The sequence below is a fragment of the Bidens hawaiensis genome, unplaced genomic scaffold (assembly GCF_021521415.1).
Source record: "Bidens hawaiensis isolate Kalapana, Puna unplaced genomic scaffold, B.hawaiensis_p1.1 tig00012230_1, whole genome shotgun sequence".
In the NCBI taxonomy this organism is placed as follows: Eukaryota; Viridiplantae; Streptophyta; class Magnoliopsida; order Asterales; family Asteraceae; genus Bidens; species Bidens hawaiensis.
In genome coordinates, this window is record NW_027491989.1 from 498,345 (window position 1) to 524,912 (window position 26,568).

A 26,568-nucleotide genomic window follows, 5' to 3' on the forward strand; every position below is an offset into this window, starting at 1 on the left:
TAAATTGATGAGAAATACAATTAAAAACGTTGAACCACACACGCACATTACAACATGTTAATTCACAAATTTTAGATTGAAAGGTAAACGAAAAAATTGTAAAAGATGAAAGACATATGAACAAAGAAGTGAAAAATGTTTGAGAATTGTTAACCGTAAGAAATTAAAGATTAAAAACAAAAAAAAAACCTTAAAATGGATACAACCTACTCAAGCACAAAGTACAACCCGTGTTACATACTCAACTTGGAATCTCTTGATTTTGTTATTACGGGTGGGACTTAACCCAATATCTCCCCCGTTTTAAACTAAGTTCTTTAGATGTCTCATCTCAATCACTAATAATAATAATAATAATAATAATAATAATAAAACCACTATAAGGTTAAATGAATAAGCAACATGACATGTACTTTTTAACTTTTTATATAAACTAGTAAACCTATTTTTTTAAAAGACAGGTATTCACTCGTACGTGATTTGGTTTAAAAATGGTATAACTAGTTGAATCGGGATGTACCATCAGGTTCAACCGATTGAATAGTTAACCTGTAATTCCATATAAACACAACTCCAACTCAAAAAATAACCATAAAATACATTAATAAACATCACACATTAACAATGGTCGAGTCAAACAAGAAGTTTTTACTTTGTATATGAAATTAATCGAGTACAAAAAGATGTAAAGAAACCAGCCTTATATTTGCAGGATACAAAATTGGTTGATTAACGCATCGTCGTTTACTGTTGTTATTTGCTAGGTTAAAATTCATTTTTTTAAAATATGGGCTGCAAAAAAAATATATAAAATATCTTGGTTTTAAAACCGGTATTTTTAGAAAAACCGGCGATGTGATATTTTAGCAAACCGCTTAAAAGTACCGGGTTATAACTTATAAATATCGGTTGCCTTATTAAAATCCGGTTCAACCGATACGTACCTGTTTTTAAAACATTGAGTAAAACACTACACACGGTCTAAACATAACAGTTCTTTAATCTACTCTAGAAATATTGATAACAATTCACGTATAATAAAAGAAATGATTATGAAAGAGATTGACAAAGCAACTTACACAGATCATCACATTGAATAATAATATTAAGATGCCAATAAGTTTGCAGTGGAGTGGTACTTCTATTGATCCAAGTTCGAATCCTGTCCCAGTTATTTATTTTCGGCGACACTAGGAGATGATGGGAGACTAGGCGAGCGGGTGGCGTTCACTAGTTGAATCATTGAACTGAACGAGTTTTATCTTACCGCACTGTCGTGCCATCAGGCTAGTGTTCATGGGCAATGGCCTTAGGTGAGGGTATTCTCCGGATTGGAAAACGTGTGTATCCTTATATAATGAATTTAGCCAGCAACCTATTTGTAGGATTCGGTAGTATGTTAAATATAATAATAATATTCAGATCAATATATACATCATAACTCATAGCATTTCGCTTTGTACTTTTACTCATTTCTTTCCAGCTTTTAACTTGCAATTTGTCTCTTCTACTTAACTCTTTCTTTCCTCAATCATCTTGGCATGCTAAAAATCCCACAAATCATGGACCAACTCAAACTCACACAAATGAAGACTTACATCAACAAACTCACTTCTTCCACACAGGTAATCAATCACTTAATCTATTTCATAACACAATGCCATATATTCAAATAGACTCCAAGAACAGTCAACGTAGTTTTTAAAACACTGAGTTTTGCTATTCAAAAACGGGTAGCAGCCCACCTTCTGCTTCTGTTTTGATGTGATCACTGCTTTTAATATTTGTGTGAACAAGACTTTATTCAAATATATACATACACCATCTTTTTGTTCAACAGAATTACGGAGATCAAACTTTGATCAGGTTCTTGATTGCAAGATCAATGGACCCGAACAAGGCGGCAAAGATGTTCGTTTCGTGGCGGAAATGGCGATCCTCCTTTGTTCCGTTAGGCGTTGTTCCGGATTCTGAAGTGGTTGATGAATTGGAAGCTAAGAAGATTTATTTGCAGGGGTTGTCGAAGGACGGGTGTCCGGTTATGGTGGTTAAGGCGAATAGGCATTATCAAGCAAAAGATCAACCACAGTTTAAGAGTAATGTGTTAATTCTGTTTCGGTAATTTAGGATGTAAACGAGTCGAGTCAAGCTAGCTGAGGGGGTGTTTGGGATTGCTTATTTTAAGCAACTTATGACTTATTAACTTCTGAAAAAGTTGAAAAGGTGTTTGGTATTGTGTGTTATTGTTAGGGGATAAGTTAATAAGTCACGAAGTTGTAGCTTATTAACTTATAAAAGTTATAAAGAGGTAAATAAGGAAATCCCAAACACCCCCTAATTCAAGCTCGTTTTAACTTGAAAGCTGGTTAAATTAAAAACTTATAGGCTTACCTTAGCTCAACGTTTAATGTGTATTATATATTTTATAATACACTAGGTTAGAAACTCGTGTATTACATGTATTACGGATTGAATAACTTATTTATTTATTTTCTTAATTTTGCAAAGTTGTAAATTATGTATAACGAAGTGGTGATAGGTAAAAATAGCTAGAAAAATTAGGTTTGGCTCGTAGAATTATGACACGTGATAGTAATATATTATTAGTACTACACATAATAAAATAAATATTATTAAGTTATTTTTATCATTTTTTGTTGGCATATATAATAGTTTATAGTTATACTTTTTTCAATTTAGTAAATTGGATTTTAAATATTCAAACTATGACATATCACTTCTAACTTTCAATGTGTTGCTTAGGACAATTCTACTCTACAGAAAAGTAACTTTGTCTGCACCCGATTTTCGTTCATGTCATTTTAAAAGAACTTACAACATTCTGATTACGAAGTTACTTTAAACTTAAAGTTTAAGAAATTATGCCCTTGTCAACGAAAGTGAAAACTAAAGTGTCATTAGTCACATTTTTGATGGATTGTTATTGATTAACGAGTCATATTTTGGATTATTATAATCTGAGATGTGTGTTAAGATATACATATTATAATTTCTTAAGAGAAAAATTAATAGATGTTAAATAAAGTTAATTTGTTTTTTATATTTATGAGTTCACTTGATTAGGACAAATTAAACTTAAAGTCTAAGATACTAATATCCTTGGAGATATTCCATTTTTGTTACATATTTTAGTGGGTGGTATTGTCATGATACGGCAATTTTTAAAAATTTACATATAAAATTGTTATTTTACAAGGTGTAACATGCCTTCTTTATTGCATTACATGTTGGGTTAGGAGATGAAAACAACAGCCTAACAATCAGACATTTAAATTAGATATATAACTTATAACAGCATCAAAACTTGTGAGTTGACTAATTTGAATTGACTCTTTTGAGTTGACTTTGACCAGTACAAATTTTCCCTGTTTAACTAACTTTTCATCTTGAAAACTTGAATATTTTGTATTTTGGGATAAAAAATTTGCATACATAATTAACAGTTCGTCGTAGGGTTGGTGGCCCAGTGACAGATCTTGGGTTCTAGTCGTAGGAAGTAGAAGAAATTTGCGTTAAAAAAAAACAATTCGGTTCAAAACCGGTTGAATTGGATAGTACATAGTTACACCCTATATTAAAGTCTTAGAACCATAAATGAGTTGATACAACTTACAAGTTAAGAACATTTGGTAGCAAAAAGTCAACATGTTATTACAAATTTTTAATTTAAAAGATAATGTTTATGAATTTTTAATAAATCATAGACATGTGAATAGATTCTCTAAGATTTTTTCTTTGTTTTATTATGCCAATGCTTATTGATTTTCCATGCATCATTATTAGTAAAGTTTATAATACCAGAGATATTAATTAAAGAAGTTTATAAAAATTCAAAGCATTTTATAAAATAATGTGGTTTAACATTTGTAAGATATCTTTATAGGCTAATGTATCAAGTCTAATACTTATTTTCTCTCTTAAATACAGAATTTGTGGTTCATCTGCTTGACAAAGCAATTGCAAGGTATGGTGATATTTTAATATATTTGTTCATTAAAAGTAAATAATATAAAGCTGTTAAAGTTAATATTGTTTTGCTGATTTCAGTGGCTTCAAAGGGAAAGAAATAGGAAACGAGAAGATAATCGCTGTTCTTGATTTAGATCAACTTGGTTACAAAAATGTCGATGCTCGTGGTTTCATCACTGGATTTCAGTTTTTACAGGTAAATTGATGATGATTCGGGGCATCACTGCTAGCTACGATTATGATAATACTTATATAATACATATAAGTATATGACTACAAATTCTAATATTAATTAAATCAATAAATTAAAAATGTTGGACTGCTGGTTTCAAGTTCTAAACAAGTAAATCACTAATCTGTCAAAACCGATGCATACAAATGTAAATCTGTCAAAACCAACGATTTATGAACACTCTAGTTCTTCTTTGCCATATATTTGTTATTGTCAGTTTGTCACAGCATAAACAAGTTTAATTCCTTCGAACACATAAGAGCATTCCAGTCCTTTTACGTCATTGGGTATAAAAGGACTAAAATGCCCTTATTCGTTCGGACTTTGAAGAAGTCAAACTTGTTTATGCTGCAGTAATAACAAATATATGTCAATGGCTACTATTTTTTTAACTTATTAAGGCCATTTAAAAGTGAAGTTTAATGGCCACTTTAACTATTTTTTTAACACATATTTCTTTGTTGTAGGCATATTATCCGGAGAGATTACAAAAGTGTTACATTTTGAATATGCCTTGGTTTTTTGTAAGTGTTTGGAAGATGATTTCTCGATTCCTAGAGAAAGCAACGTTAGAGAAGGTATACTATATATTTTACTACTATTCTTTCCGTATATTTGATAATAATGTTTTAAACTGTAATTCTATATTATTAGATTATCTTTTAAAGTCTGTCTGTGTATGAATGCAGATTGTTATAGTTAGCAACGAGGACGAGAAGAAACAGTTTGTTAAAGAAGTTGGCGAAGACGTGCTGCCCGAAGAGTTTGGTGGACATGCAAACCTTGTGTTGCTTCAAGATGTTGTATTGCAGCCTCTAGAGGATTGAGACTAACTATAAGTGTAATCAAACCATTGATTACTCTTAATAATCTCAAATTGCATCATGTAACCAGTTTTTATAACAGTATGAATTTTTAATCATATCTAGTGTGTAAGTTTTATTTTCTAATTATATTTGAATATTTTGGTTAACTAAGTGGTTAAAAGAGTTTGTAAATTCGTATAAAAAACATAGTATAAATACGATACAAATGAGAGAAACTCAAATCACTCCCTACCCTTTATTCGTCGATTTCACAAACATTTGTAGTCAGGAATGATGGAGAATGAATGGACCATAACAGAGGTTGAGTGGTGAAGTTGAATAATTAAAGAAAAGTTACGTTGGCACTGAGATGACGTAGACATGACCAATGAGTAAAATGAACCATAACACATGATTTAAGAGTTTTCCAAGAGTCTAGCCGGCATTCGTCGTTTATATTCAAATTAGGGGTGAGCAAAAAACCGAAAAATCCAAACTGAAAAAACCGAACCGAACCGAAACAAAAACCGGCGGTTTGGTTTATGTTTTTGTAAAAACCGCACTAACGGTTTGGTTTTGGTTTTGCATGTAATAAAAATCGAAAAAACCGAAAAAACAGAATCGAATTCCTAAATTTTTGTTTTTTTATATATTATATTAAGTAATTTATTAAAATTTAATAAATATGTTACTCCAATAATTCTGATCAAATGTATAATAGTTTATTATTTAACAATTAACAAAACTATTTATATGCAAATTCATTATTTTTTGCCAACTTTTTTTTCGGCATAAAATTTTCAATCTCAAATGGTAAAAACCGAAACCGAACCGAAACCAAATTGAAAACCAAAAAACCGAAACCGAACGGTTTCAAAAGCTCCAAAAACCGAAGTTTTAGTTTTCGGTTTAGTTTTAGTAAAAAACCGCACCGAACTGCACCCTACACACTTGAATATTTATATATATATATATATATATAAACAATAAAATCATAACCATTCAAATTCACATTTTATCCTTTCCACTCATCTCTTTCCCCCCTCTTGACTTCCAATTTGTCTCAACTCTTATTAATTATTATTATTATTATTATTCTCATGACACTTCACCCAAAATCATGGACCAAAATCACCAACTAAAACTCACACAAATGAAGACTTGCATCCAAACTCTCAATTCATCCACTGAGGTAACAAACCAATCAATCAATCAATCATTTAATCTCAAACCCATATCACAATGCTGTTAAATTACTGACTTTTGTTTACCAGAACTACACAGATCAAACTTTAACAAGGTTCTTGATTGCAAGATCAATGGACCCGAACAAGGCGGCAAAGATGTTCGTTTCGTGGCGGAAATGGCGATCGTCGTTTGTTCCGTTAGGCGTTGTTCCGGATTCGGAGGTTGTGGATGAATTGGAAGCTAAGAAGATTTATTTGCAGGGGTTGTCTAAAGAATATGGGTGTCCTGTTGTGGTTTGTAAAGCTCATAAGCATTATCCTGCTAAGGATCAACCACAGTTTAAGAGTAATGTTTTAATTCTCTTTAATCAAATTTACGGAGTACACGAGTCGAATCGAGTCAAGTCAAGTCAAGTCGAGCGGAATTCAAGTTTGTTTTAAATCGAGCGTTAATTAAGTTAATATTTAATAGTTGGCTCAGGCCGTTATCAAGATTCATCTTATCATATTGCACCACCTGACGCTAAATGGATGTTGGCTGGGCACTAGATAAAACCCCTTATGGTAGGCCTGTAAACGAACCGAATGTTCAGTGAACTGTTCGTGAACCGTTCGGCGGGAAGTTCATTTATTTTCGTTTATTTAATAAAAGAACGAACATGAACAAAAAGTTTGTGTTCGTTTATTTATGTTCTTTTAGGTTCGTTTACATATTAATAGAAAATAATTAAATATTATTTTGAAGAGTTATCTACTTAATGGTTTTATGTTTGTTCATTTAAGTGTGTTCATTTACATTTGTTCATCTATGTTCATAGATGTTTGTTCAGTTATGTTCGTGAACTGTTCGTTTAGAATTTAAACAAACAAACATAAACGAACACGAACGTGTTCATTTTCTAAATAAACGAACACGAACACAATATGTGTTCGATTAAGCGTTCGTGTTCGTTCGGTTCGTTTACATGCCTACATACTGAAGTCACTTGACCCTATTGTTGTGGCCTGTGAGCCAATAGCGCCAGTCAAAGCATTTACTCCATTCCCACAATTGCCCATTAGTGCCCGTGATTCGGCTCACGTCTCATCGATAATGCCCCCGCTAGCTTGAATCTGCTGTAGTGTGCGCAAGTGACGTGACAGTGAGGTGAGCAATAGTGCCTCTTGCTGAAGTCCTGTAACATACAGTCTTTTGGCTCATAGAATTAGTTTTACGTATAATAAACAAGTTTTAGTTGCTTTTAACATTTTTTTTACATGTAATAGATTATAGTTATACTTTTATTAGTTTAGTAAATTGGATTTAAAAAATTCAAACTATGACCTATTGGTCAATAATAATAATCTGTATTGATAATCTGACCAGTGACACAATTTTAACATTTATTGTTTAGGACAACCTACTTTACATAAGGGTTACTCTGTCTGCACCTAGCTTTCGTTTTTCATTTTAAAACAACTTACAACATTTTTTTATTACGGAGTTACTTTAGCGTTAGAGTGCTATTGTCTCTGGCAACAAAAGTGAAAGTTAAACTCTCATTGTTCACATTTTCAATGTGGATTATTATTGACTAATGAGCCATATTTTAGATTATTAAATCCATTCTATTTGCTAAAGTATACATCTTATAATTTATTAGAGAAAAATTAGGAGGATATAAAATAAAAATAAGAAAAAGTTTATACATATGAGTTCACTTGGACAAATTAAATTTTAAGATACTAATATCCTTTGAGATATTCCTTTTCTGGCACATATTTTAGTGGGTGGTATTGTCATGATAAGACAACCTTATATAAAAATAAAAAATAACATATAAAGTTGTCTTTTTAAAAGGTGATGGCAACATACCTTCTTTATTGCATTACATCATGGATTAAGGGTATGAAAACAACACTCTTAACTATCAGGCACTTAAATTGGATATATAATAGCTTCAAAACTTTTAAGTTTGACTATTATAAGTTGACTTTGACCAAACATTTCTTATATCAAATCTGACTTGCATATTTTTTTAATTAAAAAGATGTTGTTTATGAATTTTTATATAAGATATAGACATGTGAACATATTCCCAAGATTTATTTTTGTTTTATTTCCTGCATCATTATTGGTGAAGTTGAAGATGTTGTAAATTTGAATCAATGGAGTTTATATAAAATTCTTGCAATTTTATAAAAAATGTGCCTTTGAATTTATAATATTTATTTGTAGGCTAATGTATCAAGCCTAATACCTTTTGTTTTCTCTCTTAAATACAGAATTTGTAGTTCATCTACTTGACAAAGCAATTGCAAGGTATGATGTGATATTAATATATATTTTTTCATTAATAGTAAATAATATAAAAACTGTTAAGATTAATACTGTTTTGCTGATTTCAGTGGGTTCAAAGGGAAAGAAATAGGAGATGAGAAGATAATTGCTATTCTTGATTTAGATCAACTTGGTTACAAAAATGTCGATGCTCGTGGTTTCATCACTGGATTTCAGTTTTTACAGGTAAATCTGTTTCATCGTTTCGTATCTTCATCCTAAAGGTGTTCATGCTAGCTGCAGTTGTGAGAAACAACAAACCAAACTAGCCATATTGGGTGGGTCAGCAACACTCGATTTATTTATCGCTTTGGCGGTATAACAATTTGGTTTTGGCCATCGTAGCCGATTATTTATTTTTTAAATCTTCAGTTTGTATTTAAAATTCTTTTTATATAAGAGATATTGAATATCTTCAATGGTTCAGTTTGTTGATTCTTTTTTTTTTAAAAGTTGTTTGGTTCATTGATTTTTGTTAAAAATATGTGGTTCGGTTTATTTATTTTTGTTAAAAAAGTAGTTCGGTTCGTTTATGTTAGTTAAAAAAAGTGGTTCGATTCGTTTTTTTTTTGTTAAAAAAAGTGGCTCAGTTCGTTTATTTTTTTTAGGAATGTAGTTCAGTTCGGTTATTTTTGTTTAAAAAAGTGGTCCAGTTCATTTATTTTGGTTATAAAAATTTAATTTTAAATTAAAGATAATTTTTTATCACATAAGCGGTCCACGTCACTATTTTTGTTACATCATCGTACACGTCGTCATCCACATCATCAAAAACTAACGAAATCTAACCCCGTTAAGTGAAAAGCTCGTTGGCGGCCAATAGGTTGAAACTTGGGACTGTTGTGATACAATTTTAAAGTTAGCGCCGACCAATGGGACAGTGTTTGGATTATAAAAAATCCAATATCCCTTTAAATAAAAAGACGTTTCATAAATATAATACATATACACACGCATAATGTCGCATATAACTACATATTAACAAAATAAATAAAAAGGTTTAACGGCTGGCTTCAAATTATAAACCATTAAACCACCAACCCGTCAAGACTGAACCGTATAAATCTCAAACATGCAGAACTGACCGACTTACTTCGGTTTGGGTGGTACCAGTGGTTAACGAGCACCATAGTTCGTCATTGACATGTATTTGTTACTGCTAAAATTGTTTAATTTCTTCTATCGCCTAAGGACATTTCAGTCTTTTTACACCTGATAACTAGTTAACTAATAATGCGACTTATTAAGACCATATGAAGTGAAGTTCAGTCACAAAATATTCCAGTTTAAACAACGGTTAAAATAGCCAACCACATGAACAAAACTGTATTTAACTCTAATATTAACACAAGCTTTTTTTTTCTTGTAATCTTGGTTTGACTTATTGTAGGCATATTACCCGGAGAGGTTAAAGAAGTGTTACGATTTAAATATGCCATGGTTTTTTGTAAGCGTTTGGAATATGATATGTCGGTTCCTAGAGAAAGCAACTTTAGAGAAGGTATTATTATTCTATATCCACTTTTATCTATTTCAAAGTTTTAGTCTTTTTTTAAAAAGAAAAGTCGGGTTGTGTGTACGAATGCAGATTGTTATAATTAGCAACGAGGACGAGAAGAAACAGTTTATTAAAGAAGTTGGCGAAGATGTCTTGCCCGAAGAGTTTGGTGGACATGCAGACTTTGTGTTGCTTCAAGATGTTGTATTGCAGCCTCTAGAGGATTGAGACTAACTATAAGTGTAATTAAACCATTGATTACTCTTAATAATCTTAAAGTGTATCATGCAACCACTTTTTATAATGTTGTGAATTTTTAACCAATTCTAGTTTTTAAGTATTCGAGTGATAGTTCAGGATTTTGGTTGTTAATATTATTGGAATTGCAGAAGCACACAAGGAATGTATAGGAAATTATCTTTTTAATGCTGGTGCAGCGAAATTGCCTTGCAACCATCAAGATGGTCCGGTGAAATTTTGGCAAAATTCTGGTATGAGCAACTAAAACTGGTCGGAAACATCCAAAAAGGATCGACATGGAACTAGCCTAAATTAGTCCTAAACAAGCTTCAAGCATCTCTAAAACCCTTTAAATAGTTTGTTTATACCGTGCACTTTGCTTGAAAATCTATCACTTTTTTTAAGAGTCTTGTGCCTAGGGCAACTGCCCAAGGCTCACTCTTTGCTTCTTGAGTGTGCCTTCGGCTACCTAGGTATCAGTGGCGAAGTTTGGACAAGAACGGCAGAAGCCGGACTCAAGTGTATAAAAATTTTCATAAACCCAGGGGGGGATCAAAATTTTGGTTGAAAACGAATAAATTTACACCATGTATAAAATATTGTGAAAAAAATGGCTAAACTTACACTACCAAGCAAAAATCAGGAAGGTGGGGGGGACCCTGGCCCTCACTATACTTTGCCCCTGCTAGCTTGCTAGGTATTAAACTACTAACTCTTTAAAAGCTATAATTTCTCTCCAAACACATTTTTTGTACCCAAAAAATATGTAATACAACTATACAAGCATGCAAAGTATGTACCAATGTGAAAGTAGCATACCAGAAGGATGGAACATATGAACACTAACATCATGTTCATTGATAAACATGTTTTGAAGGTACAAACCATTAGAAAAACTGAGTGGTTGTAAATTGTAATGATGTGTTGCCAATATTGTCTTCCTTGTAACAAAATGCACACACGTTTTCCCATAAATCCCCATTGTATCTACTCTCTTCATACACATAAATAGTAAAACTGTATTAACATGCATAATATAAAAAAACACGTGAACTACGGTAAAAATAATAAGAAAAGTCAAATCATTCATTTTCTTCAGTGTCATGAACATTTGCAATTATGACACATCACCGGTCGTTCTCATGACAAGTTAATAACAGTACACAACACGACTCAAAACGGCTGTTCTTCGTACCAACCTTAAACTTTAATTTTAGGATTCTAAAGACATGTAGTATGTTTGGATCACATTTACTAATAAAATACCACCGATGCAGTATTGTATTTCACTAATTATTTTTCGTGTTAGGCTAGTTATGTAATTAGTGTTAAGACGCTTTTAAATTTCTTATTCCTTAAATACGAAACTTTACGAATAAAACAGACACAACACTAGTCATTTTCGCGTATCCATTGAATTTTGACCTACACAAACGTTTTGTTAATGTATATTCATACGTGTAGTTGTGTACACATATTTAACATCACAACTATTTGCATTATATTGTTAATGTTATCAGCTAAACTTTACGAATAAAACAGACACAGAAAATGTAATACAAGCATGCAAAGTATGCTACCAATGTTGCATTATATTGTTAATGTTATCAGCTAAATTAATAAGGTGAAAACAAATTCAAAATGCTATCAATTTGCCCAAAAGAAAGAGCATATGAACACTAACATAATCTAGAACATGATAAAATTGTTGTAAAGGTACAAACCATTAGAAAAATCGAGTGGTTGTAAATTGTAATGATGTGTTGCCAATTTTGACTTCCTAGTAACAAAATGCAGATACAATGTTTGCCCATAAAAAGTTGTATCTACTCTCGTAATATATATAAGTCGTAAAATTGTATTAATCTGCATAATATAAAAAAACACGTGAACTACAGTATAAATGTTAAGAAAAATAAAATATCCTTTTACTTCAGTGTCATGAACATTTGTAATTATGACACATCGCTAATCATTCTCTTGACGATTTAATAACACTACACAACACCACTCAAACTAAACTACGATCTTATGATTTTAAAGAACTCTTGTATGTTTGGATCATATGTACCGATAAAATACCACCTATGCATTATAGTATTTCACTATTTATCTTTTCGTGTTAGACTAGTTATGTTACTAGTGTTAAGACGCTTTTAAACTTATACGTAAAATACGAAACATACGAGAAAACCCCAATCCAACGCTTGTGAACACTCGCCTGAAGGCACGACAGTGTGGTGAGAGAAAACTCATTCAGTTTAAGGATCCAACTAGAAACGCCACCTACTCCCCTAGTCTCTCGTCATCACCTAGTGCCACCGAAACTAAATAATGAGGGTATGAATCGAACCTGGCGGGCAAAAGAACCGGTTAACCAAACCGACCCGAAAATTGAACCGAAACCAAACCGGTTTGAAACCGATTATGTAGAAACCGGTTTGGAACCGATTGAAACCTTAGGTTTGGAACCGGTTTGTAATTTTTCTCCATCGAAGCGGTCAAAAACCAAACCGAAATTGATCGTAGCCCGGTCAAAACCGTTTTTAACCCGAACCGAACCTAACCTGATCATAAACCGATTTTGGCTTTCGTTGACCGAACCGAACCGGTTTAAATCTAACTCGGCTTTATGTTTTAAACACCGTCTGCCTGCAACTAATCGGAACCACGGTGTTCTCCGGCGACCACTAACCCCCGGCAGCCATGGCCACCGGAAACAATATGATGAAATCGTCATCATCATCGAGTAAAATATCTGTGGAACAATTTGTCTCTAAAATGACTCCTCTTATCGACATCGAAAAGGTACTCACTCTTCTAATTCACTTTAATTATTCAATTAGTATAATAATTGGATTGCAGTTTTAAAAATCATGATTGATCATGTTTCTATTTAACTTTGAAAGGTTAATTTTGAGGATACTGAGTTACTGTACACCAGTTAGGGTTTTTAATTTGGGAATTAGGGTTTATAGCTTCATTTAATTAGTAATTAGCAACTGCTTACTGTGCTCGGCTTTGAGTTATTTTTTTTCATTTAATTAGTAATTAGCAACCTTAAACTAGACTAAGTTAGGCTCGAGCTTGTGTAGTACCTTAAACAAGCCAGAGCTCAGCTGTGCAGTGTGAAAATAATACATAGAAGTCTGAAAGAGGTAAAAATTTAAAATACACAAGGCTCAAGCTTGGGCTCGATAACAAAACAAGCTTTCATTTGAGGCTCAAGCTCAAAAAAGCTCGGCTCGTTTCGAGCTTTTTTATTTATCTAAGCAGCTCGGCTCATTTGCATTTATAGCAGTTAGTATAGTAATCATATTGTACTTTCAAAATTTGCAGTTGATCATGTATTTATTTTACTTTGAAAGGTTAATTTTGAGGAAATTTAGTTACTGTAGACCAGTTAAGGTTTTTAGTTTGGGAATTAGGGTTTTTAGCTTCACTTTATTATTAATTAGCAACTATAAATTTGTTATAATCGTAAAATATATGTTAGTTTTTAGGGGTCTCACTGAGCCGAGGCTGAGCTCTACTAGGCTCAAGCTTGGCTCGTGAGTTGTTTTTTTCAAGCTTGGGCTCAACTTGTTTTGACTTGCTAGAGCTTGGCTCGTGAGTTGGTTTTTTCAAGCTTGGGCTCAACTTGTTGTGACTTGCTAGAGCTCGGCTCGTGAGTTGTTTTTTCTCAAGCTTGGGCTCAGCTTGTTTTGAATTGCTAGAGCTCGGCTCGTGAGTTGTGTTTTTCAAGCTTGGGCTCAGCTTGTTTTGAATTGCTAGAGCTCGGCTCGTGAGTTGTGTTTTTCAAGCTTGGGCTCAGCTTGTTTTGACTTGCTAGAGCTCGGCTTGTGAGTCGTTTTTTTCAAGCTTGGGCTCAGCTTGTTTTGACTTGCTAGAGCTCGAGCTCGACTTGTGAGTTGTTTTTTGAAAGCTTGGGCTTGGTTCAATTTTTGTTATATAACTAAATTATATACATTTTGAGAAAAACCTTAAACGAGCATAAGTTCAGCTCAAGCTCATGTAGTACCTTAAACTAGCCGAAGCCCAAACCTCAGCACGAGCTCGGCCATGCAATGTGAAATTAATACATAGAAGTCTAAAAGAGGTAAAGATTCAAAATACACAAGGCTCGAGCTCAGCCATGATAATTGAACGAGCTTTATTTGAGGTTTTGGCTTGGCTCGTTTCGAGCTTTTCTATTTATCCAAGCGGCTTGGCTCGTTTGAATTTCTAGCGACTAGTGATGATGACACCTTTTTGTGTTTATTATGTTTGTAGGAAGCTGAGATATCTGCATCAATGAGCTCTGGTGCTAATAGAAATTTGGAGTCTGCATCAAAGAGAGGATCCACCATTCTTAATTTGAAGTGTGTAGATGTTCAGGTTTGTAATTCTCAGTTACAGTTATTACAGTTTCATGTTTATGCAGTGTTGTTGAACTCGCTAGTCATTAGTCAGGCTGTGGGGTACTGACTAGCGATTAATCGGATTGGAATTTTTATTTGTATTTTCTAAAATTGTATATATATGTATGTATGTGTGTATATATGTATACAGTTCTGAAGATTTATATATAAATGTTCACATACTTCAAACATAAACAATTAAATGTAAATATAACAAACCAATGAGAAAGCCAAGGTTAGATTGCTTTTTAAAAAACTAAAAAACAAAGGTATGATTTTTGACCGATTTGACCGACTATTCGACTAATGCCATAGAGTAGTCCAAATTAGTCAGTAACCCACTTATTAGCGACTAGTAGCCGACTAATTCCGATTTTTACACCACTGTGTTCAGGTCAAATCTTGATAATTGTTGTTTGATAGTTTATAAAACAATTGAAGACATACAAAGTTCTCTATATAGCATAGTTATTATAGTTGCTGGTAGACTCAACTGAAAATGTTGTTTACTGTAGACTGGATTGATGGGAAAAACTCTTCTTGAACTTCAATCAAACAAAGGAGATGTTCTTCCCGCTCACAAGGTAAAATAGGTGACAGTTTTTTTGTATTAGTTTGAGAAATATATGCTATTATCCGGTTTCATAAACTTTAGGGTTTCTTATTTTTGTTGCAGTTTGGGACTCATGATGTTGTTGTTTTGAAACCAAACAAGGCTGATTTAGGCTCCCCTGCACTTTGACAAGGCGTTGTGTATCGATTAAAGGTAGATAATTTAAAAAAAAAAAAACGATTACATGTTTGATTATTCTTTTGGATGTTAAGTATTTAAGATGTGTGTTACAATTTACAGGATTCATCAATCACCATTGCTTTTGATGATATTCCAGAAGAAGGTTTAAATAGTCCTTTACGCATTGAGAAAGTGGCTAATGAGGTACAATACTTAGGCCTGTAAACGAACCGAATGTTCAGTGAACAGTTCGACAGGAAGCTCGTTCGGTTTGTTTACAAGCCTAACATTGTTCATAACTTAATTTCATTAGTTTCTTTAATTCATGTTTTCACACGTCAGTAAGAACCTTATATACGTGTGTAGGTGACGTACAGAAGGATGAAGGAAACATTAATACAACTAAGTAAAGGTGTTCGAGTGGGTCCTGCTTCAGATCTAGTTCCTGTCTTATTTGGAGAAAGGTCTCCAACAGTAGTGAAAAAAGATGTCTCATTCACTCCGTTCAATAAAAACCTTGATCACTCTCAGGTTTTAACCTTTCTATTCACATATCTTTTTATAAGTTATATATAATAGTTCTTTATAATTTACTGTTTTATACAGCCTAATAATTTTCTTTTGCATTGAAGAAAGATGCAGTTAAAAAAGCTTTATCATCAAAAGACGTGTTTTTGCTGCACGGACCTCCTGGAACCGGAAAGACAACAACTGTTATTGAAATAATTCTTCAGGAAGTCAAACGCGGATCAAAGATTCTTGCTTGTGCTGCTTCTAATATCGCGGTCGATAATATTGTTGAACGGCTTGTTCCTCACAGGTAACAAAGTTATAGCATTGTTTTTAAACTTCTCTAACCAATCAATGTAAATATCAACCCCCTCACGTCCCCAACCACAAAACTTCTCTTCTTTTTAGTTTTTTAGTTATTGATTTACTAATCACTTTCAAATACTTTTCTTATGTGATTGTATTGTTCTGAAAATGTTTTTATATAGCACGAGTGAGTTGCCAAATTTTTAAAATTAAGTAGATTGAAAACTTCAATATTTAAACTGTTGATAATGAGTTTTCACCATTTAAATTTTACAACAATAATTTCTTACAAAATAGTATAAGCGACTTGTTTTACAAAACATGTCTTGTAAAAAGATGTGTTGATTTTTTTGTGTCACATACTTCAAAACATGACAAAAAAACCTACCTTCTTGAAGTTTGATTAGTTTTATGGTATCAATTTATCAATGGTATGACAGACTTTCTTGAATTTGAATATTTATTTCATGAGCCACATATTTTTTTAACCTTTTATCTTGTTTAAATTTCTATCCTTATAATTAAAGAAATAAAAAATTAAAAAAGAAAAATGATTGATGGTGGTATTTTTGGTTTTTCGTAGCTTTGTGGTTATCTCATGAACCCTCCCCTATGTGTGTGTGTGTGTATATATATATCTATATGTACACTTGTGTGCGTGCAAATTACTAAACTCTTGGTTAATTTCTGGATTAGTGTGAAGTTGGTTAGAGTGGGACATCCTGCACGGTTACTACCTCAAGTATTAGACAGTGCTCTTGATGCACAGGTTTGCTTCATTTAATCTTTCTGTATAACATTTTAATATATCCTTTTATCTTTTCCTTTTAATTGGTTTGTTAGATATAATTGTCATATAAATATGTTATTACTTTGTTGGCATTGTTTCATATATTTCACTTCCAGGTGTTACGTGGGGATAACAGTTCTCTTGCAAATGACATCCGAAAAGAGATGAAGGTAAATTAATTTCAAAAAATTAAAAATTGATATTTTTAAAATTTTTTTTGTTCCATTTAATGTAAACGATTTTTCAGGCACTAAATAGTAAATTATTAAAAGCTAAAGACAGAAACACAAAGAGGGATATAAGGAAAGAACTCAAAATGCTTTCTAAAGAAGAACGCAAGAGACAGCAACTGGCTGTGACCGATGTTATAAAGAATGCAGATGTCGTTTTAACAACTCTCACAGGTTCATTGACAAAAAAACTAGATGGCACTTCATTTGATCTTGTAATTATTGATGAAGCAGCTCAAGCACTTGAGGTAGCTTGTTGGATTGCTCTACTAAAGGTAACTTATAATATTCTCTTTTTAACCTTTTTGTTTCATCCTAAACATTTTTTGATTAATTGTTTATTCTTTATTTGTGACATTTTGGGTTTATTTAAGAACAAATTTTGGAAAAACTTTGTAAAGCTTTACATGTTGCATGATTATTTAGAGGCGTTAAATGGGTCGAAACTGTCACAAACCTGAAAATAGTCTAGAAACATGAATCCAAACACGACACTTGTATGTATGGGTTGACACGAACACAACCCGTTACACGCCCTGTTCAAAAGGGGCTTAGCGACAAAAATATATTTTTTTATTGTTCTCAAATAAATACTTGAAAATTAGAAATTTACAACCAAAAGTACAAATTCTCATACACAATCGCGTTTAAACTATAGAAGTATAAACATGATATTCATTTCTCTTTCATCTTTTATATTTTGAAATAAACATTTATCAATTCAAGTTAATAACATAAGAACAATTTTTATAAAGTTTTTTCTTTAAATAAACAGGTTAACCAGGTCAAAAATTTACACACCTGATTTCCTTAACTCTGTTTATGATTTGATTAAATACCTTAACTTGTAAAAGTGAACAAAAAATTTTTTAACATCACAAGGTCTATTTTTGCTTGATCAAATCCCTAAAACTAAAAACAATTTTGTTCAGTTTTATAAGTTTTAACAGATTTGATAACAAAATGAAAGCGTAGGCATTTAGTTATGTAAAATGTGAGAGTATAGATTTATTGTTTGCGCTTTTATTTAAATATGAATATTTACAACTATGTAATGATTTTGTAGGGTTCTAGGTGCGTACTTTCTGGGGACCACCTTCAACTTCCTCCAACAATCCAAAGTGTTGAAGCTGAGAAAAAAGGTTTAGGTAAAACACTCTTCGAGCGCCTCGCTGACTTGTACGGTGATGATGTCATCTCTATGCTCACCGTTCAGTACCGCATGCATGAGCATATTATGAATTGGTCTTCAAATGAGCTTTACAGCAGTAAGGTATGCATTAATCCATTGTTATTGCTATTGTTGATAATATTTTATCATTGTTAGTATTAATATAGTTATTATTGTAATGATAGATTAAAGCTCATGCAAGTGTTGCTGGACATATGCTATATGAACTTGAGGATGTACAAAAGTCATCTTCAGCAGAACCTACTCTTGTTCTCGTAGACATAGCAGGGTATGTATTTTCTGGCAATTTCCGTATATACCCCTGAAAACTTGCATAATATCATATTTACCCAACCAAAACAATTAATATCACATATACTTAAAATTTCATATTTACACATTTCATTTCATTAAATTTAATTTATTATTTGATCAATTGACCATTATACCCTTTTCTTTTCTTACACTCCAAACTCTCATATCTAGGCCTGTAAACGAACCGGACGTTCAGTGATCCGTTCATGAACCGTTCGGCAGTAACTTTATGTTCATATATTTTATACAAAGAATGGACATGAACAATTCTTTTGTTCATTTAGTTAAACGAACTCATGAACACATTTCTCTTTCATTCATTTATGTTTGTCTTACATTTGTTTAACATTGTTCATTTATGTTTGTTAATAAATCTTTTAAACTGTCTACGTTCATTATAATTTACTCTAGTTTTAATAATTTTTTGGCCCAATGCATTGTTCAAAAACGAACACAAACAATAAAATCGCGCTCGTTTAGTTCATGGTTGATCGTTTGTTTGGTTAATAAACAAACAAACATTAACATACTTGTTCGTGTTCGTTCAGTTCGTGTACAAGCCTTCTCATTTCCTAATACAAGTTTTAACACAGAAGGGCATAAATATCATGAAATTTGAAAATGAGTATATTTCATATTAAAAAATTTTGTTTGGTAAGTATGATATTATACCAGGTTTTTTAGGGGATATATAAAAAAATCCCTGTCACGTGATATTATAATTTGACTTTCAATTTTATTATTATTTCATTGTAGTTGTGACATGGAAGAAAAAAAGGACGAAGAAGAAAGCACATTAAACGAAGGTGAAGCGGATATTGCAATAGCCCATGCAAAAAGACTCGTTCAAAGTGGAGTTCGAGCTTCTGATATTGGAATCATTACTCCTTATTCAGCACAGGTTTTGCATATAAATAAAAGCATATTGTTTTTTTCCTTATTTTTTTTCAATGTTGTGATTTTGTCGGGTGTGTATCGTAGGTTGTTTTATTAAGAATGCTAAGAACAAAAGAAGACAAGTTAAAAGATTTGGAGATCTCAACTGTGGATGGCTTTCAGGGCAGGGAAAAAGAAGCCATTATTATTTCAATGGTCAGATCAAACTCAAAGAAAGAGGTACTTATTATCCCAAATTTATTATTTATGTAAGCTGGTGAATAAAGTTTTACAAGAATTTTATGTATTTTTACTTTAGGTGGGATTTTTAAGTGACCGTAGTCGTATGAATGTTGCTGTCACTCGGGCAAGGAGACAATGTTGCCTGATATGTGACACTGAGACCGTGAGTCGTGACAAGTTTTTGAAACGTTTGATTGAATATTTTGAGGAACATGGCGAGTATTTGAGCGGTTCAGAGTACGGAAATGAATAAGTTGTTTGAAGTGTAAAGAATAAGATAACATGTGTTTATTATGAAGGTAATCAACATTCAAGGTCTTTTAACAACGTTTTTTCCGAGTTCATGTGTTTCATACTTTCACCTGCAATTTTCATTTTGAAGATACTTTTTGGACACAATTTGTTTAACAACGTTTTTTCCGAGTCTATCTATGATGAGATTTCAACCGTCCTCAGTTATTTGACGCTTCAGGTCTTACTTGAACTGGTTCATACCTGTCACTAGTTTTGCGACAACTAATTGTTTTGCGACAACTATAAAAACGAACAAATTGCCTTTATTTATTGATATTAATGAAACATAGTACACACTATTTTAAGTGTCAAGAACAAGATAACATGTGTTAGATCCTAAGGTAATCCGCATTTAACGGCTTGAACATGTGACTAGCATGTGACTCAATGTAGTTCAATTGTTTCTTTGGCAAATGCAAATAAACAACCCAGTCGTCGCTTTTGGTTGGACTAGGCAATGTCATCACGTAACAGTCACTCCTGCCAGATGGCACATGACATGATCCAAACACCACCTTACCCCACCCGAAATCCATCTTGTCCATGATGTGAAACCTTGTTCCTGATGATATCATCACTGACATTTCAGTGCTCGCAAATGCTATTGCTACTAGTGGATGTGAGCGATGTTCCTCTACCCAGTCTATAAGGTCTAGGAAATGGTCTTTTCCGACGGCTGTCTGTAAGAACTCGTGAACTTCCGTAGCTATATTGCTCAATGACATCTCCTTCAATTCCTAATGTTTTAAATTGAGTCCATTAGAGACCATTTCACTTGTTAACCAATTGGCATGTTGATTCATGTAACCATTATATAAAACATTATATAAATATTAAAACTTAATTAGCTAGTTTGTTGTTGGTTTGATTTCTGTTTCTACAAATGTATGACCATGTAAAACCTATAGGATTCAAAAGAAAATGTGTGTGTGTATATATATATATATTGTTTAATTCATTTTTGTAATTTCTAAAAATATGAAAAAATGGTAGGCTGATTTTTTTTTTCAATTTTATGTAGAAACTTTTGCATGGATGTGTATTTTTAATAAAAAAATAAAAGCAAAATAAAAAATATATCTACAAGAACTTTAGCAACGGATTAGCCAAAAGTATGTCATCAGGTGATCCGTTGCTAGAGTCATTTATGCTCTGTCAGTAAAATCCTATCCACGTCAGTTTCTTTACCGACATATTTAGCAGTTGAATTATCATTAGTAAAAATCCTCTGATTTGTAGTGAATAAATTAGTTTTGTATACCTGTGATCTTCTAGTCCCGAATGGCATTGACAAAACATTTCCAAAATGGGAAGCCATTAGTTTTTCTTTCTCTTCTCCATCTCCCTGACCCAACCTACTCCTTCCATCAACCGCAAGAGCCACACTACAAACCTGGTTACGCTTATCCAAATCTTCCATGCTCAAAGCAATAATCTTCCACAAAAAAGAGGTGAAAGCCTCAAGTTTAGACCTCTTACGCCCATTCTCACTCACCAATACTTGTACCCTATTAAGTTGCTCGCCCTCAATGTAATATACACGGTTAACGAGTGAATAATCACCATTTTTATTGTTGTTGTCATGATCAGGCTTAGTTGGTGGTTCAAATATAGAGTACACATTGTTTAGTGATTGCGAATAAGTGGTTGGACACCTAGGGTTGAGAATAGACCTCTTGAAAGAAGGTAACATAGATGGTTGCTCGGATCGAGTTATTTCTGCCCATGATGAGATGAACATGTTGGCTGAGAACCCGTCAGCTGACCGGTGATCAAACATGCACCCTATCACTATGCCTCCACATTTTAACTCGGTAACCTGCATAGTATGGTAAAAAAAATGATATTACGTTTGAACGATTTAATCAATTAATCATACCAAGAGAGCTATCATTGACAAAATGCTATTAGTAGGGTTTGGGGTACATCTGATTCGATTTTCTTAATGCATTTGTTTAGAATGCTATTATATAAGTATGTAACATAGGTAGTATTTTTCATTGAGTGTTTAATCCAAATTAATAATGAGTCCTACTAAAGACCTTCTATACGTTCTGTATAGGGCTATACGGGCGAGTTATAAGTTATAACACTATGTATAGTAGAGTGTTTGGTCCCTAAGAAAACCCCTTAATAATGAATGAACATGTTTCTCAAGTTGTCATTATAAAACACCAGCCGTGTTATTTTGAACATGATTATTAAATGATTATCTTGTTCGGTATTTAATAATTGTTGAAATTACCATGACATGGGTAGGTGATCGATATACGTAAAAGACAGAAGAGTGAACACACTTTATGAAGTGATGTGACACGTGAAAATAACGAACGCCTTGAGAAAAGCCCAACTCTAAAACTTTTTATTTATTTTAACGGCCATGTTACGCTATCATGGCGTGTTTTGAGATTCCTTATATTGGCCTCTTTATAACTTTTTTTATAAAGTCATAAGTTACGAAGTCGTAATTTATGGTACTTTTCTTCAAATCATAATCCCAAATACCTTTTAACTTTTCAAAAAGCTAATCAGTCATAAGTTAGTGAAATTAAGTAATTCCAAACACCCCTTATATCTATCATACATTGTGACTGATGAACAACGAACAATGCTATGTAGACGTCATGTAAGCAGAAAATGCATTCACTCACTTACCATGTATTATACCTAAACGTTAGCGTTTAAAAATCACATACCCTAAACGAGTCTTACCCAAACTAATCAGTTAACAAAAATCGACTATATAGTTTTTCACAAAATCAACATACCCAATATCTAACAGACTTTAAGATCGTCTAAGAGTACCATTAAGATTGTACAAATCATAAAACAATATTATTGTAATCTATTATGATAAAAATATGTAATAAATTAAAATTCGATCATGAGCAGTGTTAAATACCTTATAATATAATAATGGTAGTTACAATAAGATTAGAAAGGTATAATAATATTTTATGGCATTTGGAATTTTGGATGATTAGTAAATTATAAAGTTGGTCATTGGTGAATATTGAACCAATAAAGAAATTTGGATATATACATATGTACATAGATATATAAGTTATAACTATATACAAATGCATATGTATATATTATTACATGCACGACCTCGGATAACCAAAGATTCAGATCCTGGATGAGGGACCACAAAACTAATGCAACATCATGTTTAAGAAATCTAATTAAATAATTTTATTCACATAAATTATGTAAATGTTATACTATAAGGCCTCAAAAATTTAGATGCCTAAAACGGTAGCAAATGTTCATACAAAGATGGACTCATGAGGCTGTACTACATGCTAAGGTCCCTCTTATGTGCACAAAGCTAACCGAATAAGATAGCAACAAAAAGCTAACACATCTAGATGAGTCTCACCCATGACATATCACCCACGGATTATAGCAAAAATCCAAAAATATAAAAATAAACTAACTTTTAAAATTTCGTTAAAAAATTGTCGGCACTTTTAGGTGATCTCTCGGCCTCTCGTGTAATATTAGTCAGTAATCGTCCAGAAATCAAATCAAACATGCCCTAATTTCCAATGGTGTATCACCAATGGATTACAGTCAGACAGTCAGTACCCTCTTCACCATCGGATTTCTGACAGTGAAAATAGTTCTTTTTGTAGTAGGATGTTATGTCAAATCACATATTACGGTATGTAAAATAAAATTCTCATATCCGTATTCTTAGTTTACCATAACTTAACCAATTTCGGGTTTTATTTTATTTTCATTTTTATTATAACTAGTGTAAAATATGAATTTTTCTTTAATCAAATAATTAACATCTTCACTATTAAACTTTGGTTATATCTATTCATTTTGGATATTAAAGATTTTCATATTTAATATTTTCTTATAAACATATAAGTGGTTACTATTTTTTTATTACCTGGATGGCAAGTACTCCATGTAACTTCTTGGGCATCAATTTACCCTCAATACTCTCATCAGGATTATAAAAATTAAGTTCCTTAAGCTCAACATCAGCAACAGCATGAGTGAACTCAACTCCCCGGTTATTGCAGTGAATTTGATTCTCTCCAGCAGTTGCATTCCATAAGATCTCACCGGCAAGCGGGTAATACAGCGCAAGAGCTCGAGATAACGAGTCTTTGAGGGCGTCTAGTATGGTGGCAAAAGTGTCATGGGAGGGTTTTTTGTAGCAGAAGAAACTGCCAACATCAAAAGGTGGCACAAGCAAGTCTAGGTTGGTGAAGGGTAACCAGTGGTCCTTCCATGTTTCTGCATGGACCACTACTTTCTCAATAATATTAACTGAGAAACTCTTAGAGCTAATGGCCATGTTTAGAAGGAAGATGAGATATGGTGTGATTATACGTATGTGTGCCTTTATATACACACACACTATGAATTTTTATACTTGTTAAAAACAAACTTAACGAACCTTGAATAGTACCAAACTACCAATCCCATTAATTAATAGTTTTGACATGTGCTCATTTTTTATTCCTTGAAATGAACACCAAATATATTTTTATCATTTTTTAAAATAATGTTTCCTTTTATTTTATATATTTTATGGTATAACGAGTTTCGTTAGAACTTATACCTTTTAAACAATATCAGTATCAGATCCATTTTGACTAAATAACGTCAGTACTCGTATCAGTACAATGGGAACCGTTACTAATATTCGTTTTTATGGTTTTTGTTCTATGTAAAGCACATGTTGATTTGTTTGAGCTTATCATAATTTTAATTTTTTGGTTATCTTTCGAGTGTCGGTATCATATCAATACTATGATGAAATGAATGATTATACCAACTGGATTACCACCGCAACATGTGTAACATCCTACTTTTGATTATGATAAATAAAAGGAGTTTTATTTGTTTAAAAATGTGTTAATATTTATAAAATAATAGAGTGTGGGCTTAGTGGACATAGGATGAAGTAAGGGATGGTGATGGGCTTAAGGGCATATAAACCCCTTAAACCTCCCTAAAACCCTCATTCTTATCCTCTAGCCTCCCTACACACTCAAAAAACACACACAAACACTCCCAAACCTTACGACTGAGATTCAAATTCGATATATATAGAGAAGTTTGTGTTAGATCTTTGTTAAGCAAGCAAGAAACAAGTCCAAGGTCACGTATTGAAGCTAACCCGTAGCTCAAGTGAACCTAAGAGGTACGTTTTAAGCTTAAAGGTTTCATTTTTAAAGATGGTTTGCCCTAAGATTTGGTATGAAGGCAAAATCGGGCATTTTTACACAATAAAAATATAAACTTGATGTTAAAAATGGACTTATTGAACTCGTTAGTATGTACGGCTCACTTAGTAACCCTAGATCTAGCTAAATCAGGTTTGAAATCAATAAAAGTTTAAAATTTATTGCTAAACGAGCTAGATCTTGACCATGGATAGAAATGGAAAAGATTAAAAGGTATAATAATGGTAAAATATAATAACGGATGACAAAATATGAAGTAATAACAGTAATAATAGTGTTATTATGCTGCAGTAGTGTTCGAATGAAAAATATTTGAATGGAAGGGTTTATGAATGAAAAAGTATTCGAATAGAAAGATATTCGAATTGAAGGGAAATGATAAGAATGGAAACAATATGAATCAAGTCAATAAGAGACATGACTCAGCAAGTAATCGAATCGAATGTGGGGAGCAATCGAATCGAATGTTAAAAAGTAATCGAATCAAATCTGGAGGAAAAAGTGATCGATTCGAATGACCATTTGATTAGAAAGGTTCATTCGATTAGATCAAGACATTCGATTAGAATCTGCCAATTCGATTAGAATAGCCATTCGATTAGAACTGTCATTAGATTAGAACTGTCATTCGACTATAATGATGATTCGATTAGAACGATGAACTGATCAGGATGTGATTCGATTAGATTAATGATTTGAATGGAAGATATAATTAGGAGTAGTTGATTAATATTATACTTGTTTAACAGTTAGCTGTGCACAATTAAAAAAGAAGTTACCATTAATTCTGAACGTAACCGGATTCAGGTGAGTTTCTAGCCTCACCTCCTTGTTATGTTTTCGGGGATGTGTACATACTCAATGTGAATGTCAATACACTTACCTTAAGTGGTAAGTGTATGTCATAATGATAGATGTGATAGTTATATTATATCGATGTTATGAATGAATGCTTGTCGGTGCGTGAACGATCTTCGGATATTGCATGTATTGTCAGGGTAGGTAATTCGTAGTATGCCTAGTATGAGATGTGTATGTAAATGAAAGTATGTGTAACATCCTAAAATTTTAATGTTGAATAAAGAAAGTTATGTTTAGTGATTTCGCGTTAATTATTGGATATTGAGTAAGGAGCGGATCATGGACTTGGATTAATTGAGATGGGTTAAATGAGAATGGGCCTTAGGTCCATAGGATTTAAGGGATATAAATAT

At 32.6% G+C, this 26,568-nt stretch overlaps 3 protein-coding genes and 1 pseudogene across 4 annotated transcripts; 3 read left to right on the top strand and 1 right to left on the bottom strand.

Annotated features, from left to right (window-relative positions):
• Positions 1 to 1,556: 1,556 nt before the first annotated feature.
• Positions 1,557 to 5,103, top strand: LOC143540421 (sec14 cytosolic factor-like). The gene is made up of 6 exons (XM_077033488.1): positions 1,557 to 1,625; positions 1,841 to 2,096; positions 3,949 to 3,985; positions 4,069 to 4,186; positions 4,690 to 4,800; positions 4,912 to 5,103. Exons 1-6 carry the CDS (start codon positions 1,563 to 1,565, stop codon positions 5,047 to 5,049), a joined length of 723 nt encoding a protein of 240 aa, XP_076889603.1. The 5' UTR covers positions 1,557 to 1,562; the 3' UTR covers positions 5,050 to 5,103.
• A 1,000-nt stretch (positions 5,104 to 6,103) lies between these two features.
• On the top strand, positions 6,104 to 10,370 carry LOC143540420 (sec14 cytosolic factor-like). Its single transcript, XM_077033487.1, has 6 exons — positions 6,104 to 6,220; positions 6,303 to 6,561; positions 8,481 to 8,517; positions 8,604 to 8,721; positions 9,926 to 10,036; positions 10,124 to 10,370. The coding sequence occupies exons 1-6, from the start codon at positions 6,149 to 6,151 to the stop codon at positions 10,259 to 10,261; spliced, it is 735 nt and encodes a 244-aa protein (XP_076889602.1). The 5' UTR covers positions 6,104 to 6,148; the 3' UTR covers positions 10,262 to 10,370.
• Positions 10,371 to 12,949: 2,579 nt separating this feature from the next.
• LOC143540439 (uncharacterized) lies at positions 12,950 to 20,182 on the top strand (annotated as a pseudogene). The gene is made up of 15 exons (XR_013136591.1): positions 12,950 to 13,081; positions 14,546 to 14,650; positions 15,189 to 15,257; positions 15,350 to 15,439; positions 15,527 to 15,610; positions 15,773 to 15,937; positions 16,039 to 16,226; positions 16,919 to 16,991; positions 17,129 to 17,182; positions 17,260 to 17,517; positions 18,309 to 18,515; positions 18,599 to 18,702; positions 19,485 to 19,629; positions 19,710 to 19,844; positions 19,924 to 20,182. The product of XR_013136591.1 is annotated as an uncharacterized LOC143540439 (transcript).
• Positions 20,183 to 20,399: 217 nt separating this feature from the next.
• Positions 20,400 to 24,586, bottom strand: LOC143540440 (coniferyl alcohol acyltransferase-like). Its single transcript, XM_077033502.1, has 3 exons — positions 24,046 to 24,586; positions 21,403 to 21,960; positions 20,400 to 20,878 (listed from the first exon to the last, which is right to left on the bottom strand). Exons 1-3 carry the CDS (start codon positions 24,457 to 24,459, stop codon positions 20,471 to 20,473), a joined length of 1,380 nt encoding a protein of 459 aa, XP_076889617.1. The 5' UTR covers positions 24,460 to 24,586; the 3' UTR covers positions 20,400 to 20,470.
• Positions 24,587 to 26,568: the final 1,982 nt, after the last annotated feature.